Source organism: Aquarana catesbeiana, linkage group LG02 (assembly GCF_042186555.1).
Source record: "Aquarana catesbeiana isolate 2022-GZ linkage group LG02, ASM4218655v1, whole genome shotgun sequence".
Classification (NCBI taxonomy): domain Eukaryota; kingdom Metazoa; phylum Chordata; class Amphibia; order Anura; family Ranidae; genus Aquarana; species Aquarana catesbeiana.
In genome coordinates, this window is record NC_133325.1 from 28,493,343 (window position 1) to 28,508,437 (window position 15,095).

The 15,095-nt window shown below is 43.5% G+C and overlaps 1 protein-coding gene across 2 annotated transcripts in view; it reads right to left on the reverse strand.

Annotated features, from left to right (window-relative positions):
• DCHS1 (dachsous cadherin-related 1) overlaps positions 1 to 15,095 on the reverse strand; it is a 106,717-nt gene that overhangs the window by 28,005 nt on the left and 63,617 nt on the right. For both annotated transcript variants that reach the window (XM_073612704.1, XM_073612703.1), the window contains 5 exons: positions 12,886 to 13,866; positions 12,571 to 12,758; positions 12,276 to 12,372; positions 10,954 to 11,111; positions 10,022 to 10,862 (listed from right to left, as the gene is read on the reverse strand). In XM_073612704.1, the coding sequence (XP_073468805.1) occupies positions 10,022 to 10,862; positions 10,954 to 11,111; positions 12,276 to 12,372; positions 12,571 to 12,758; positions 12,886 to 13,866 (2,265 nt within the window). The remainder of the gene's footprint in view (positions 1 to 10,021; positions 10,863 to 10,953; positions 11,112 to 12,275; positions 12,373 to 12,570; positions 12,759 to 12,885; positions 13,867 to 15,095) is intronic.

Below are 15,095 nucleotides of genomic sequence, written 5' to 3' on the forward strand. Positions count from 1 at the left end.
GGTGGAATCCTTATGGGTAGAGCTCCAAAGGGATGAAGCTAAGGGGAAAATAATACTGGGAGTATGCTATAGGCCCCCTAACCTAAGGGAGGAAGGGGAGACAGATCTCCTATCACAATTTGGATTAGCAGCAAGGATGGGAAGTGTTATCATAATGGGGGATTTTAACTATCCATACTTAGACTGGGCGGAGGGAACCGCGCATTCATCTAAGGATCGCTAGATCCTAAACATCTTGCAGGATAATTTTATGGGTCAGATGGTAGACGCACCAACTAGAAATAAAGCATTACTGGATCTACTGATTACCAACAATACAGACCTGATCACGGATGTGGAAATACGGGGCAATTTAGGTAAAAGCGATCACAGTTCAGTTGGCTTCAGTATAAATCACACAAATAGGAAACATAGGGGGAATACAAAGACACTGAATTTCAAAAGGGCCAACTTCCCTAAACTACGAGCCTTGCTAGAAGGCATAAATTGGGAAAAAACCTTAGGAACAAAGAACACGGAGGAGAGATGGATTTGCTTTAGGAGCATATTAAATAAGTGCATGTAAACAGTAAAAAAGGGAGGACAGACCATATTGGCCCCATAAAGAATGAGGAAGGACATCTGGTTACAAAGGATGGGGAGATGGCGAAGGTTTCAAATTTATTCTTCTCAGTCTTCACGAGGGAATTGGGGGGCTTCAGTAACCAAAACTGCAGTGTTTATCCTCTTGACACATCACAGGAAGCACCTCCATGGTTAACAGAGGACAGAATTAAAATTAGACTTGGGAAACTTAACATTAATAAATCACTGGGACCAGATGGCTTGCACCCGAGGGTACTTAGGGAACTCAGTCAAGTAATTGCCAGACCATTGTTCCTAATTTTTACTGACAGTCTTACTTACTGGAATGGTACCAGCTGATTGGAGAATAACCAATGTAGCACCAATATTTAAAAAGGGCACAAAATACATCCCTGGTAATTACAGACCAGTTAGTCTAATATCAATAGTATGTAAACTCTTGGAGGGGATGATAAGGGACTATATACAAGATTTTAGTAATGAGAACGGTATCATTAGCAGTAATTGGATGGATTTATGAAGAATCGTTCTTGCCAAACCAATCTATTAACCTTCTATGAGGAGGTGAGTTGCCATCTAGACAAAGGAAGGCCTGTAGACGTGGTGTATCTGGATTTTGCAAAAGCATTTGACACAGTTCCCCATAAACCTTTACTTTATAAAATAAGGTCCGTTGGCATGGACCATAGGGTGAGTACATGGATTGAAAACTGGCTACAAGGGCGAGTTCAGAGGGTTTTGATAAATGGGGAGTACTCGGAATGGTGAGGGGTGGGTAGTGGGGTCCCCCAGGGTTCTGTGCTGGGAACAATCCAATTTAATTTGTTCATAAACGACCTGGAGGATGGGGTAAACAGTTCAATCTCTGTATTTGCGGACAATACTAAGCTAAGCAGGGCAATAACTTCTCCGCAGGATGTGGAAACCTTGCAAAAAGTTCTGAACAAATTAATGGGGTGGGCAACTACATGGCAAATGAGGTTCAATGTAGAAAGATGTAAAATAATGCATTTGGGTGACAAAAATATGAATGCAATCAATACACTGCAGGGAGAACCTCTGGGGGAATCTAGGATGGAAAAGGACCTGAGGGTCCTAGTAGATGGTAGGCTCAGCAATGGCATGCAATGACAAGCTGCTGCTAACAAAGCAAACAGAATATTGGCATGCATTAAAAAGGGGATCAACTCCAGAGATAAAACGATAATTCTGCCGCTCTACAAGACTCTGGTTCGGCCGCACCTGGAGTATGCTGTCCAGTTCTGGGCACCAGTCCTCAGGAAGGATGTACTGGAAATGGAGCAAGTACAAAGAAGGGCAACAAAGCTAATAAAGGGTCTGGAGGATATTAGTTTTGAGTAGGGATGAGCTTCGAGCTCGAGTCGAACTCATGTTCAACTCGAACATCGGCTGTTCGCCAGTTTGCCGAACAGCGAGTTTGGGGTGTTCGCGGCAAATTCGAAAGCCGCGGAACACCCTTTAAAAGTCTATGGGAGAAATCAAAAATGCTAATTTTAAAGGCTTATATGCATGGTATTTTTATAAAAAGTGTTTGGGGACCTGGGTCCTGCCCCAGGGGACATGTATCAGTCCAAAAAGAAGTTTTAAAAATGGCCATTTTTTCGGGAGCAGTGATTTTAATAATGCTCAAAGTGAAATAAAAGTGTAATATTCCTTTAAATTTCATACCTGGGGGGTGTCTATAGTATGCCTGTAAAGGGGCGCATGTTTCCCGTGTGTAGAACAGTCTGAGAGCAAAATGATATTTCAAAGGAAAAAAAGTCATTGAAAACTACTCGCGGCTATAATGAATTGTCGGTCTGCAAATACACATAAAAGTTAATTGATAAAAACGGCATGGGATTCCCCCACAGGGGAACCCCAAACCAAAATTAAAAAAAAACGGCGTGGGGGTCCCCCTCAAAATCCATAGGGGAACCCCGCGCCAAAATTAAAAAAAAAAATGGTGTGGGGTCCCCCTAAAAATCCGCAAGCACGCAACCTGGCAGGCCGCAGAAAAAGAGGGGAGGACCCCCCCGAACTGTACCAGGCCACATGCCCTCAACATTGGGAGGGTGCTTTGAGGTAGCCCCCCCAAAGAACCTCGTCCCCATGTTGATGAGGACAAGGGCCTCATCCCCACAACCCTTGGCTGGTGGTTGTGGGGGTCTGCGGGCGGGGGGCTTATCAGAATCTGGAAACCCCCTTTAATAAGGGGACCCTCAGATCCCGCCCCCCCTGTGTGAAATGGTAATGGGGTACAAAAGTACCCCTACCATTTCACAAAAAAACCCTTCTCCCTAGTTTTTCTTCCTTTCTTACAGCTCATCCTGTGCTTGGCGGCCTGGCTGCACCTTGAAACATACACTTCTTTTGTACTTACTTTCTCTCTATCCATACACTAATAGATGTTTCATTGTTTTCATTTGTAGTTAATTTGCATCTAAATCCTGATGATTGGTAGAAAGCCAAGAAACGCGTAGAGTTACAAACTTATGGATACACAAATTGTTTCATTATATAAGAATAATAATACTTCTTTTTTCTGTAATTGCTTTTATTACATGAGTTATGTTCCCTGTCTTACTGCCTGTATATGCCAAACTATGATGTATGATGTATCTTATGAAAAGAAAGGGGGGGGGGAAATGCCCGGTACTAGTGTCCGGGTAAGGGGTTACTTTAACAGCACTAATTGAATATCAATTATTCAATAATAACCAACTAAAATGCCGTAAATAGATTAAATATATCACTTTATTAAGTATTTTAAAACAACATTGAACATGTTGGACAGTATGTTGGATTAAGATAAAAAATATGTATATAGATGAATTTTTTTGGGTTCTGTTGAAACCCTGTTGCTACATATATCATCAGATAATGGGTCAGACTGAGCGAACTATAGTTGATAATAACATTGAATCGAAAAGCAATAAACAGAAATGCACAAACAAAAACAAAAAACAAAAACAAAAAACATACAACGTGGAACAACGTCCGGACGCCTATAGGATCTTGCTACGTGTGAGCTGGTACGGAGAAAAATTATAAATGTTTGGTGATGTTATTTAGTTTATTAACTAAATATCAATAATCAAATGATAGCCAAAAAGGTACCTGATAAGCGGACGAGAAAGATCCTAGGGAGATATACGGGAGAGGATGATGGGGAGGGGAGATCGCACGTACACGAGAAGCCAAAAAAGACATTAACTATGCCACCCCTCAACAGTGAACCATACAAGCCTGATGATCTGAAGGTGGTTAATCTATCTAGCCACCGTTTAAGTCCAGACCATCTCAGTCTCCTTGCCAAAGGTATGTCCTTCTCACCGACATCCACTATGGATGAGTTTACTGTATATAAGGACATTGCCTTATTCCTGAGAAAAGTTTTTCTACGATCCCTATATGAAGGTAAAAATGAAACCACAGCAACCAATCCCATTATAGATTCGGATGACCAACAGGCTTTGGATATTCTGAATTCTCTACTGTACGAAAACCAAGCACATAGTGAGGAGCCCCATACACTGATCAAACGATCAGTGGACCTAAAAATCAAATCACAGAAAATGCCTCCCCTGACCAAGAATAGATGGTTAAGCCTCTTTCTTGAGATGGTGCAATCCGACCTAGAGAAAATTAAATGGAACAAAAAAGGCAATGATAACCTAACCGATAGTGAAAGAATCGCCCTCGATGATCTTAAAAAAAGAAAAAATATTGTAATAAAAAATAGCGACAAGGGAGGCAATGTTGTCATCCTAGATGACACACACTATGAAAAAATAGCAAAAAAGCTACTCACTGATGCTACTACTTATCGCAGACTAGACCATAACCCCTTTCCAGCACTGATCCAGGATTTAAATCGGAAACTTACCTTTGCCAGGGATGAGGGATTGCTGACTATGCGAGAATACCAGCATCTTTCAGTACAGGACTTCAACACACCTACCTTTTACATAATCCCTAAACTGCATAAAAACTTGAATGATCCACCTGGTAGGCCGATTGTATCGGCCTGCCAAGGTCCTTTTGAACGCATTGGTGGGTACCTTGATCTCCTGCTGAAAGATATGGTCACGAGCCAAAAATCCTTCGTACAAGACACTCGTCATGTCTTGGCTAAGTTGACAGAGTTTGAGAATCTTGACCAATTGGGTGAAATCTGGCTAGTCGGTATTGACGTCGAGTCACTATATACCTCAATACCCCACGACTGCGGGATCAAAGCAGTTGATACCTTTTTGAACACCATCTATCCCGAATCAGGACCACAAAACGAATTTTTGATAGATCTGTTGAGATTTATGTTAAAAAACAATTACTTTCAATTTCTAACGGTCTATTACCAACAAATACGAGGTACATCCATGGGGGCAGCATGGGCACCCTCATACGCGTGCCTCCACTTAAGCTTTTGGGAGGAGATGATGGTGTTCCCTTCGTCGATGTACCGCAGCCATGTTCACGCCTGGTTGCGGTACATCGATGATATTTTTATGATCTGGCGGGGTACCCAAACCGACATGTTGAAGTTCATCCATGAACTGAATGTCAATTCATTTAATATACACCTGACGTACTCCTTCAGTCAAACAGAATTGTCCTTTCTCGATCTACAAATTCGTTTTGAGAATGGACAATTACTTACGTCTACTTACCGTAAGGAAACAGCAGCGAATACCTTTTTGAGCGCTACCAGTCACCATCCTCATTGGATAAAAAACGGTATCCCGGTAGGCCAATTCCTGCGCCTTAAACGAAACTGTACAAAAGCCAGTGATTACCGTAAGGAGAGCCAGGATCTCTACATGCGATTTAGAGAGCGTGGCTACTCACATCGGCAAATCAAACGAGCTAGGAAAAAGGCAGCGATTCGCAAACGCCAAAGCCTACTTTCCATTGAGCCAACCAGCATTCCTGATTCATTCCCTCAAAAAAAAGACGCACCAGTCAGGATAATAACCACCTTTGGATCCCAATGGAATGACATTCGGTCAGTTCTAGAAAAACATTGGGGTCTATTGGTAAATTCACCAGGACTAGGCAGGATCGTAGGCTCATCACCCCAGTTGGTTGCCCGACGGGCAAAGAATTTGGGAGATATTTTGATACAATCCGAATTCATTCGAAAACAAGAAAATACCTGGATATCAGAGTACCCACGAACACTTGGCATGTATCCTTGTAATAGATGCCAAATCTGCCCTTATGTAGACAGAACATCTACTTTTACAGACGCACACGGGAAAGGGTCATTCAAAATCTATGATTTAATTAATTGTTCCACATCCCGACTAATCTATATGATCACATGCCCGTGTCCCAAAATCTATATTGGAAAAACGAAAAGACAGTTAAAAATCCGCATCGGCGAACATTTGCGCGAAATTAATGACAAAACCAAAACTCCAGAAAAACCTCTAGCAAAGCACTTTGCGCAATTTCACGGGGGAAATTCACGAGGCATGAGGGTAAAAGGTATTTATGCTTTGCATTTGCCCCCCAGACGTGGCGACTTTGATCGTATATTATTACAAAAGGAGAAGTGGTGGGTGTACCGCCTAAAGTCGCTAGTCCCAGTGGGGCTAAACACTGAACTAAATTTTCAGCCCTTTTTACCCACCTAGATGGTTGCCCTACTTTACAATTGCCCTGTGTCTTTGGTTCAATACAGTTGGTATTTTTTGGTGTTATACATATATATGAGTGTGTGCCGATATGATTGATACCAATCACTTGGTATACACACATATGTTCAATGTTGTTTTAAAATACTTAATAAAGTGATATATTTAATCTATTTACGGCATTTTAGTTGGTTATTATTGAATAATTGATATTCAATTAGTGCTGTTAAAGTAACCCCTTACCCGGACACTAGTACCGGGCACTTCCCCCCCCCTTTCTTTTCTGTGTATTATGGTTACAGCTTGCACTTGATTGATTAAATTTTCCAGGTGTCTCTTGTTCCCCATCCTTTCCCTTACCCCTTGTATTATGTATCTTATGAAGCATGTCTTACGTCAATTTTATTAAAGTATCTTTTATCATTCACATCTTGTTACGTAACAGGTGACCGCGCCACCTTCTGACTTCATCGGGAAAGCCATAGGGAAGTCCTCGTCAAGTCCCCGTGCGTCAGAGGAGGGTGGGGTCACTGGGTGGCCCCGCCCTCCGTTATTTAAGAAGTGTCAGAAAAAGAGAAGCATCACACAGTGGGAGCCTCCCATGGATGTGGAGCGGCCCAAGAACGAAGTGGGGAAGAAGACGCCGCGGAGGAAGATGCCGGACGAGAACACCGGAGCAAGAAACAGAGGATCGGAGGAAGAACCAGAGGAAGAAGAAGATGGAGGAAGAAAGAAGGAAAAAGACCAGAAGAAGATGGAAAGACAAAGACTTTAAATAAAGGAATTGTCAAAAACTGTCTCTTGTAATTTTTAATACTTTTGACACTTTTTTGTGAAATGGTAGGGGTACTTTTGTACCCCATTACCATTTCACACAGGGGGGTGGGATCTGGGGGTCCCCTTGTTAAAGGGGGCTTCCAGATTCCGATAAGCCTCCCGCCCGCAGACCCCCACAACCACCGGCCAAGGGTTGTGGGGATGAGGCCCTTGTCCTCATCAACATGGGGACAAGGTGCTTTGGGGGGCTACCTCAAAGCACCCTCCCAATGTTGAGGGCATGTGGCCTGGTACAGTTCAGCAGGAGGGGCGCTCTCTCATCTCCCCCTCTTTTCCTGCGGCCTGCCAGGTTGCGTTCTTGGATAAGGGTCTGGTATGGATTTTTGGGGGGACCCCATGCCATTTTTTAAAAAAATTTGGGGGCGGGGTTCCCTTAAAATCAATTTTAAGGGGGACCCCCACGCCATTTTATTTTTTAATTTTGGCGCGGGGTTCCCCTTAATATCCATACCAGACCTGAAGGGCCTGGTATGGAATTTAGGGGGACCCCCAAGCCTTTTTTTTTTTTTTTTTGGTTCGGGGTTCCCCTATGGGGGAATCCATGCCGTTTTTATCAATGAACTTTTATGTGTATTGTCGGACCGACAATTCATTATAGCAGCGAGTAGTTTTCAATTACTTTTTTTCCTTTGAAATGTCATTTTGCTCTCAGACTGTTCTAAACACAGGAAACATGTGCCCCTTTACAGGCATACTATAGACACCCCCCAGGTATGAAATTTAAAGGAATATTACACTTTTATTGTTTCACTTTAAGCATTATTAAAATCACTGCTCCCGAAAAAACGGCTATTTTTAAAACTTTTTTTTGCATTGATACATGTCCCCTGGGGCAGGACCCAGGTCCCCAAACACTGTTTATGACAATAACTTGCATATAAGGCTTTAAAATTAGCACTTTTGATTATTCATGTTCGAGTCCCATAGACTTTAACAGTGTTCGCGTGTTCGAACAAATTTTTTGCCTGTTCGCATGTTCTGGTGCGAACCGAACAGGGGGGTGTTCGGCTCATCCCTAGTTATGAGGAAAGGTTGCAACACTGAACTTATTCTCTTTGGAGAAGAGACACTTAAGAGGAGATAGAATTTCAATATACAAATACTGTACTGGTGACCCCACAATGGGGATAAAACTTTTTCGCAGAAGGAAGTTTAACAAGACTAGTGGCCACTCATTAAAATTAGAAGAAAAGAGGTTTAACCTTAAACAACGTAGAGGATTCTTTACTGTAAGAGCGGCAAGGATGTGGAATTCCCTTCCACAGGCTGTGGTCTCAGCGGGGAGCATCGATAGTTTCAAGAAACTATTAGATACCTGAACGGCCACAACATACAGGGATATACAATGTAATAGTGACATATAATCACACACATGGGTTCAACTTGATGGACTTGTGTCTTTTTTCAACCTCACCTACTATGTAACTATGTAATAGAGCTGTGGCCAGGCTATAGATTTTCAAATATTATCATATTCTAAACAAGCAGCAAAAGAGTTTGCAACAGCTTTTCTCCGATCTTTGTGGCTATGGGCAGTATAGAGTAACTCATTTTCAAAGATTACAGTGGAAAGTGCCTTAACTTTGATTTCTGCAGCACATCTTTATCTGATCCACCTTCCAGCAGTAGTAATAAGCTTGGGTTTGGTCCCAGTGTTAATTTTGGCAGCAAATTTTGCTTTAGTCTTAGGACTAAAATGGCATTTTAGTTTAAGTCCCATTTGTGTTTTAGTCATAGTCTTTGACTAAAATGCCATTTTAGTTTTAGTCCCATTTTAGTCATCGTATTTTAGTCAACTAAAATCGAATGTGTTTAGTAAAATTGCAATGCATTATTTAAGCATTTCTCTAGAATTTTATGGTATTAAAGTGACACTAAACCTTTTGTTTTTTGTTTTTTAAATAACAAACATATCATACTTACCTCCACTGTGCAGTTCGTTTTGCACAGCGTGGCCCCGATCATTGTCTTCTAGGGTCCCCTGGCGGTGCTCGCGGCTCCTCCTAGCATCGGTAAACCCCCTGGGAGAAGCGTTCTCCCGGGGGGTTACCTTGAGGGTGTGCTCCCGAGTCCAGCATTTGCATCTATAGACACAGAATGCTGGACTCGGCCCCGCCCCCCAGCGTCCGCATCATTGGATTTGATTGACAGCAGCGGGAGTCAATGGCTGCCCTGCTATAAATCTATTTATTTAAGAGCCGAGGACCCCTTGCAGAGAGGAAGAGCGCATTTCCACCGAGTGATTGAAGGGCTAAGGTGAGTAAAACAGGGGGGCTAGGGGGCCGGTCAGTGTCAGAAGTTTTTTCACCTTAATGCATAGGATGCATTAAGGTGAAAAAACACGAGGGTTTACAACCCCTTTAAGGTTTGAACAAACTCACAGATACAGCTCCATGAAAACCGAAAGTTAGTTCACGAGGGTAAACGTCCCTCCTTGCCATTTTTGTCATGTTTTCAGTCCTTAACGAAAACGGATTTGATTTTTGTCATACTTTTCGTTAGTGGACAAAAATGTGCTGTACTTTTGTTTCGTTACTGTAAAAAATGCCGCTGACTAAAATGCTTTCGTTGACAAAATTAACACTGTTTGGTCCAAATCCAAACCCAGATGTTGTCATTGCCGGCTCAATCAGCTGTGGGTGGAGGATCCCATGTGACCATATTAGATCAATTATTTCAACCTACAGCTGATTGGCCAGGCATTTACAGCTGTCTTCTGGGATCAGCCAGGCCAGACCCAAACCCAGGCTCATCCCTGTCCATCAGTGACCTGAAAGCCTTCTAATCTCTAGTGTAAACACAGGAAAGGTGCACATAAGAAAGGAAAAGCTGAGTTCTGTCTAGACTCAAATACATCACTGCTTCTCTTTTTGAGGATGAATTGCTCGACAGTACCTGCTGCTACAGAAGTTATTGAGAGCTTTATTTAAATTTGTCTAGTAACCTGTCAATCTTACCTGAGTGTGGATGTATCTGGAACCGACCATCCTCATTACCTCCGGCTATCTGATAACCAACTCTCCCATTCTCTCCTAGGTCTGGATCTTGTGCCACCAGGAAAAGAGCTGTGGATCCAACAGGCAGGTCCTCTGATAGCCATAATGTAGCTGGTGTGAGGAACCGTGGAGTGTGGTCATTGCGGTCGCTGAGAAAAATTCTGGCGGTGACAGAAGTTGACCGACGCTGACTGGCGTTCAGTGCCCGATCTGTAGCTTCCACCATGAGTAGGTAAGAAGACACTTTTTCACGATCTAATGGCTTTGCTACACTTAATACCCCAGTCTCTGTGTCCAGTCGAAAAGTAGATTCAGCAGCTTCTGGCTCTTGCCGCATCAAGGAATAACGCACCTGGCTATTGGGGCCTGGACCATCGCGGTCTATAGCTTGGAAGGTAAAGATGGAGGAACCAACCTGGGCATCCTCTGGAATCACCAATGTCAGTGGATCCTCTGGAAACATTGGTGAGTGGTCATTTTTGTCCTGCACTTCAATCTCTACTTGCACTACCCTTGGGGGCAGATACATACCAGAAACTTCATGTGCTTCCTCAATGCTTACTCGGAGGCTGTGACGGGGCTGACTCTCGAAGTCCAGTTCTTGTACGAGAAATATGTTGCCAGTTCGACCATCCACCATAAAGTTTCCATGTTGGTCATCTAATAAAGTGTAGATCGCAGAACCATGAGGCGTTTTAGGGGAAACAGCACCCAGAAGAGACCCAGGTGGTAATCCTTCCATTGGCATCAGGACCAGTACACTGGGGTTGGGTTTGGTAGGGTAACGAGTAGATGTCACCACCTAAAAATTTAAATGTAACTACAGTCAGTTATTATAAATGTAAGTTTTTTTTTTTCTTTAACAGTTGGATACTTATCTGTGTGTACAGTACCTGAATACGAACAGTGGCCTCTGAGCTTTTAGCTGGAGATCCAGAGTCTCTAGCCTGGACAGTCATTGTGTAATGGGATCGATCTGCATGGTGTAAAACTGTTGCTGTGCGTAGCTCTCCTGTGTGCGGGTGAAGGGTGAATCGCTCTGCCCATGGACCTTGGTAGTAAAAAACAAGAAACACATAACTTGATGCATAAGCAAATTTAAAAAAAGGAGTAAAGACATATATGTATACAGTATATAGAGACCCAACCCAAGATTTGAGAGTTGGGGTCATGTGAGTAGATTCTGAACATTCTGAAGAAATGGATTTACTAATCTACAGCACATAATGCCCCTACATCAGTGGTCTTTGGGTGTAATAAAAGACATTCTTCCCCACGGGCATTGGTGCCATTGGTTGTAATAAAAGACCCCTCTTCTTGAGAACTGGTGTCACTGGGAATAATAAACCCCACTCCTGGCCAGTGGTGTTCAAAGGTAATTTACCTGCTTGTAAACTTCATGTCCCAAGACGTTCTTTGTTGTGACATCACAGCCAGAACTATACATTCTCTATTGGGCAGGAGATCATGCTCACTAGTACCTGTAATAGAATGCTGAGTCCAACGCCCATCAGCTGCTGCTGCTCTGCACAAGAGCTAACCTTGCACACAATGAGAAAGCACTGAATGTAGGGCCTTCTTATTGCAGGAGCTGTTCTATGGCAACCAGGGCCCCAGTTTGGGGAATGTTAATCCTCCATGGTATTTCTTATTCATAGTAATAGTCATTTATATTTTTCTCTCTTATATTATGCCCTCTCAAAGAGCGCAGAAATTCTGATGTCTAGTGTGCTGTCTGTAAAGGGAAGACTGGGGTAGGGCTTGAGCATAAGATAACAAAAAAGAAGACATTTAAAGACTTTATTTTATTTGCACTCTGACTAATATAACAGTTTAAAAAGAAAGCTAAAATTGTGCTTTAAAGGTCAGTTCACACAGAGCTGATATTTGACTCTTGTGTGGATGCAATATCCACTGCCTTGTCAAATTTCAGCTTGTTATATTTCTGCAGTTGTCAATGGGGTCTTTCATCTGACATGCTAGCTGCACCTTCTGCAAGGACCCATTTTCAGGGGTCCCCACCCTGTTGGAGTTGTTAGGTTCAGGCTCCTTTGAAGGACAGATACAACTTGATACTTCAAAGTACACTCTTGCTACAGGGAGATCAAGCCTGCGGAATCCCATTAAAATAAGAGCTTTACTGACCCTCCAACATCTACATTATTGGACTGGCCACCTCAGTGGGAGGTCTTTTATTTGTAGTAGAGGTAGGTACCTGACAAGCTGTAGATGACTGTTCCATTCTCCCCCTCATCTGGATCCTTTGCCAAGATGGATGCTGCAAACATGCCTGAACTTTTGCCCTCCATTATCTACGGAAAGAGAATACACAGAAGGGCATTACACTCTGGTCAAGAGAGAAGATATATTAAGCAGAATCAATTTCATTGTGACTATAAACTTTGTGCCCCTCCTAACGCTATAATTTCCCTGATATCATGGTATCCACCAATGAAACCTTCCCCCATTATCAAACAGAGAACCTCATTATCATGTCTTCCTGTTGTCACCTGTATTGGTGTTTCCCTTCCAGATACGGGGTACAAAAACTCAGGACGATTGTCATTCTCATCCAACACAGAGACATGGATGGTTCCGGTTACACTGCGTGGAGGAGCTCCACCATCTTGGGCAATGACCAATAGCTGGTAGTTGGCCTGGTGTTCCCGGTCAAGACTCCTTCTTACAGACAGTTCTCCTGTACAGACAGAAGGCAGGACATTTTGTAAATATATATTTTGGAGGAAGTTGAAGTTGATGGCTGCAGGATATGTTTGGATTTTTTTTTTAAAACACAGAATGTTCCCTACTTAATGGCCACTTACCAGTATGTGGGTGTATACTGAAGTCAGTTTCTTGAGCTGGAAGTCTGTAAGTAATACGTCCATTCTGACCAGCATCTCTGTCTGTAGCACTGACCCTTCCCACAATTTCTCCTGAGGGCCGATTCTCAGGAATACTCATAAAATACCTCTCCTCGCTAAGGCGCGGAGCATTGTCATTTTCATCAGTCACTCGAACACGCACGGTACAAGTGGCAGTTCGGATGCCAGATCCCCCAGATGCCAAGACTGCCAGAACGTAAACTTCACGACTTTCTCGATCCAAGGCCCCTCGTACATAAAGCCACCCAGTCTCTGGCTCAACGCTGAACCCCACGGCATCAGCGTCTGGTCTCAACCTATAACGTAAAGGGTTCTCACCTCCAACCGGAAGCAAAGCTTGCACCTGCACCAGCCGGCTCATTGGAGGGCTACCTTCTCGGACCTCTACGCGATAATCAGAGGCTCCACAGGCTGGCTCAGATTCCTGTTCCAGCACAAGAACAGTGACTTCTAACTCAGAAGTCAGCTGTGGGAATCCACCATCAAGGGCAAGAACACGCAGCTCATAATTTTCTTGTGTCAGGGGCCCAGTAGTCTGGATCTGTCCTGAACTGTCAACACTAAAGGGTCCCTGTGACACAATCTGGTAATTAATCTGTCCATTGGCTCCTGTATCAGGGTCTGTTGCTTTAGCAGTAAATATAACAGATCCAGTAGGTGGGGAGCCTTGGAGTCTCAAGGTATGCGAGGTCAAAGCAAAGATTGGTGGGTTGTCATTGATGTCGGTGATCCTAAAGTTAATCCGGGCCCGGGTATAGGCTGGAGGAGACCCACTGCGAGCTTGGACTTCTAGAGTAAGCTCAGCGTCTTGTTCTCGGTCAAGTGGTTGATGTGTGGACAATATTCCAGAACGAGGGTCCAGAGAGAAAAGGCCACGAGGGTCACCAAAGACCAGCGAGTACAGGATCACACTTGAGACACCTAGGAATAGTAAAAGTAGAGCCTCTTAGTGTTTTTAAAGCAAAAGAACAGGTATGCAAAATTAGATGGAAATAATGCACTCACAGTAATGGGTTAATATTCTGTCACCCTAAAAGCATTTTACTGTGGTGGTTGAATATCACAACATATATGTGTATAAAAGTGAGACCTACAGTATCTCACCAAGTGAGTACACCCCTCAGATTTTTTAAATATTTTATTATATCTTTTCATGTGACAACTCTAAAGAAATGACACTTTGCTACAATGTAAAGTAGTGAGTGTACAGCTTGTATAACAGTGTAAATTTGCTGTCCCCTCAAAATAACTCAACACACAGCCATTAATGTCTAAACCACTGGCAACAAAAGTGAGTACATCCCTAAGTGAAAATGTCCAATTTGGGCCCAAAGTGTAAATATTTTGTGTGGCCACTATTATTTTCCAGCACTGCCTTAACCCCCTTGGGCATGGAGCTCACCAGAGCTTCACAGGTTGCCACTGGAGTCCTCTTCCACTTCTCCATGACGACATCACAGAGCTGGTGGATGTTAGAGACCTTGCACTCCTCCACCTTCCGTTTGAGGATGCCCCACAGATGCTCAATAGGGTTTAGGTCTGGAGACATGCTTGGCCAGTCCATCACCTTTACCCTCAGCTTCTTTAGCAAGGCAGTGGTCGTCTTAGAGGTGTGTTTGGGGTCCTTCTCATGTTAAAATACTGTCCTGCGGCCCAGCCCCTGAAGAGAGGGGATCATGCTCTGCTTCAGTATGTCACAGTACATGTTGGCATTCATGGTTCCTTCAATGAACTGTAGCTCCCCAGTGCCGGCAGCACTCATGCAGCCCCAGACCATGACACTCCCACCACCATGCTTGACTGTAGGCAAGACACACTTGTCTTTGTTCTCCTCACCTGGTTGTTGCCACACACGCTTGACACCATCTGAACCGAATAAGTTTATCTTGGTCTCATCAGACCACAGGACATGGTTTTAGTAATCCATGTCCTTAGTCTGCTTGTCTTCAGCAAACTGTTTGCGGACTTTCTAGCGCATCATCCTTAGACCAATTTGATGCAGTGTGCAGCGTATGGTCTAAGCATTGACAGGCTGACCCTCCCCCCGCCCCTTCAACCTCTGCAGCAATGCTGGCAGCACTCATACATCTATTTCCCAAAGACAACCTCTGGATATGACGCTGAGCATGTGCACTCAACTTCTTTGGTCG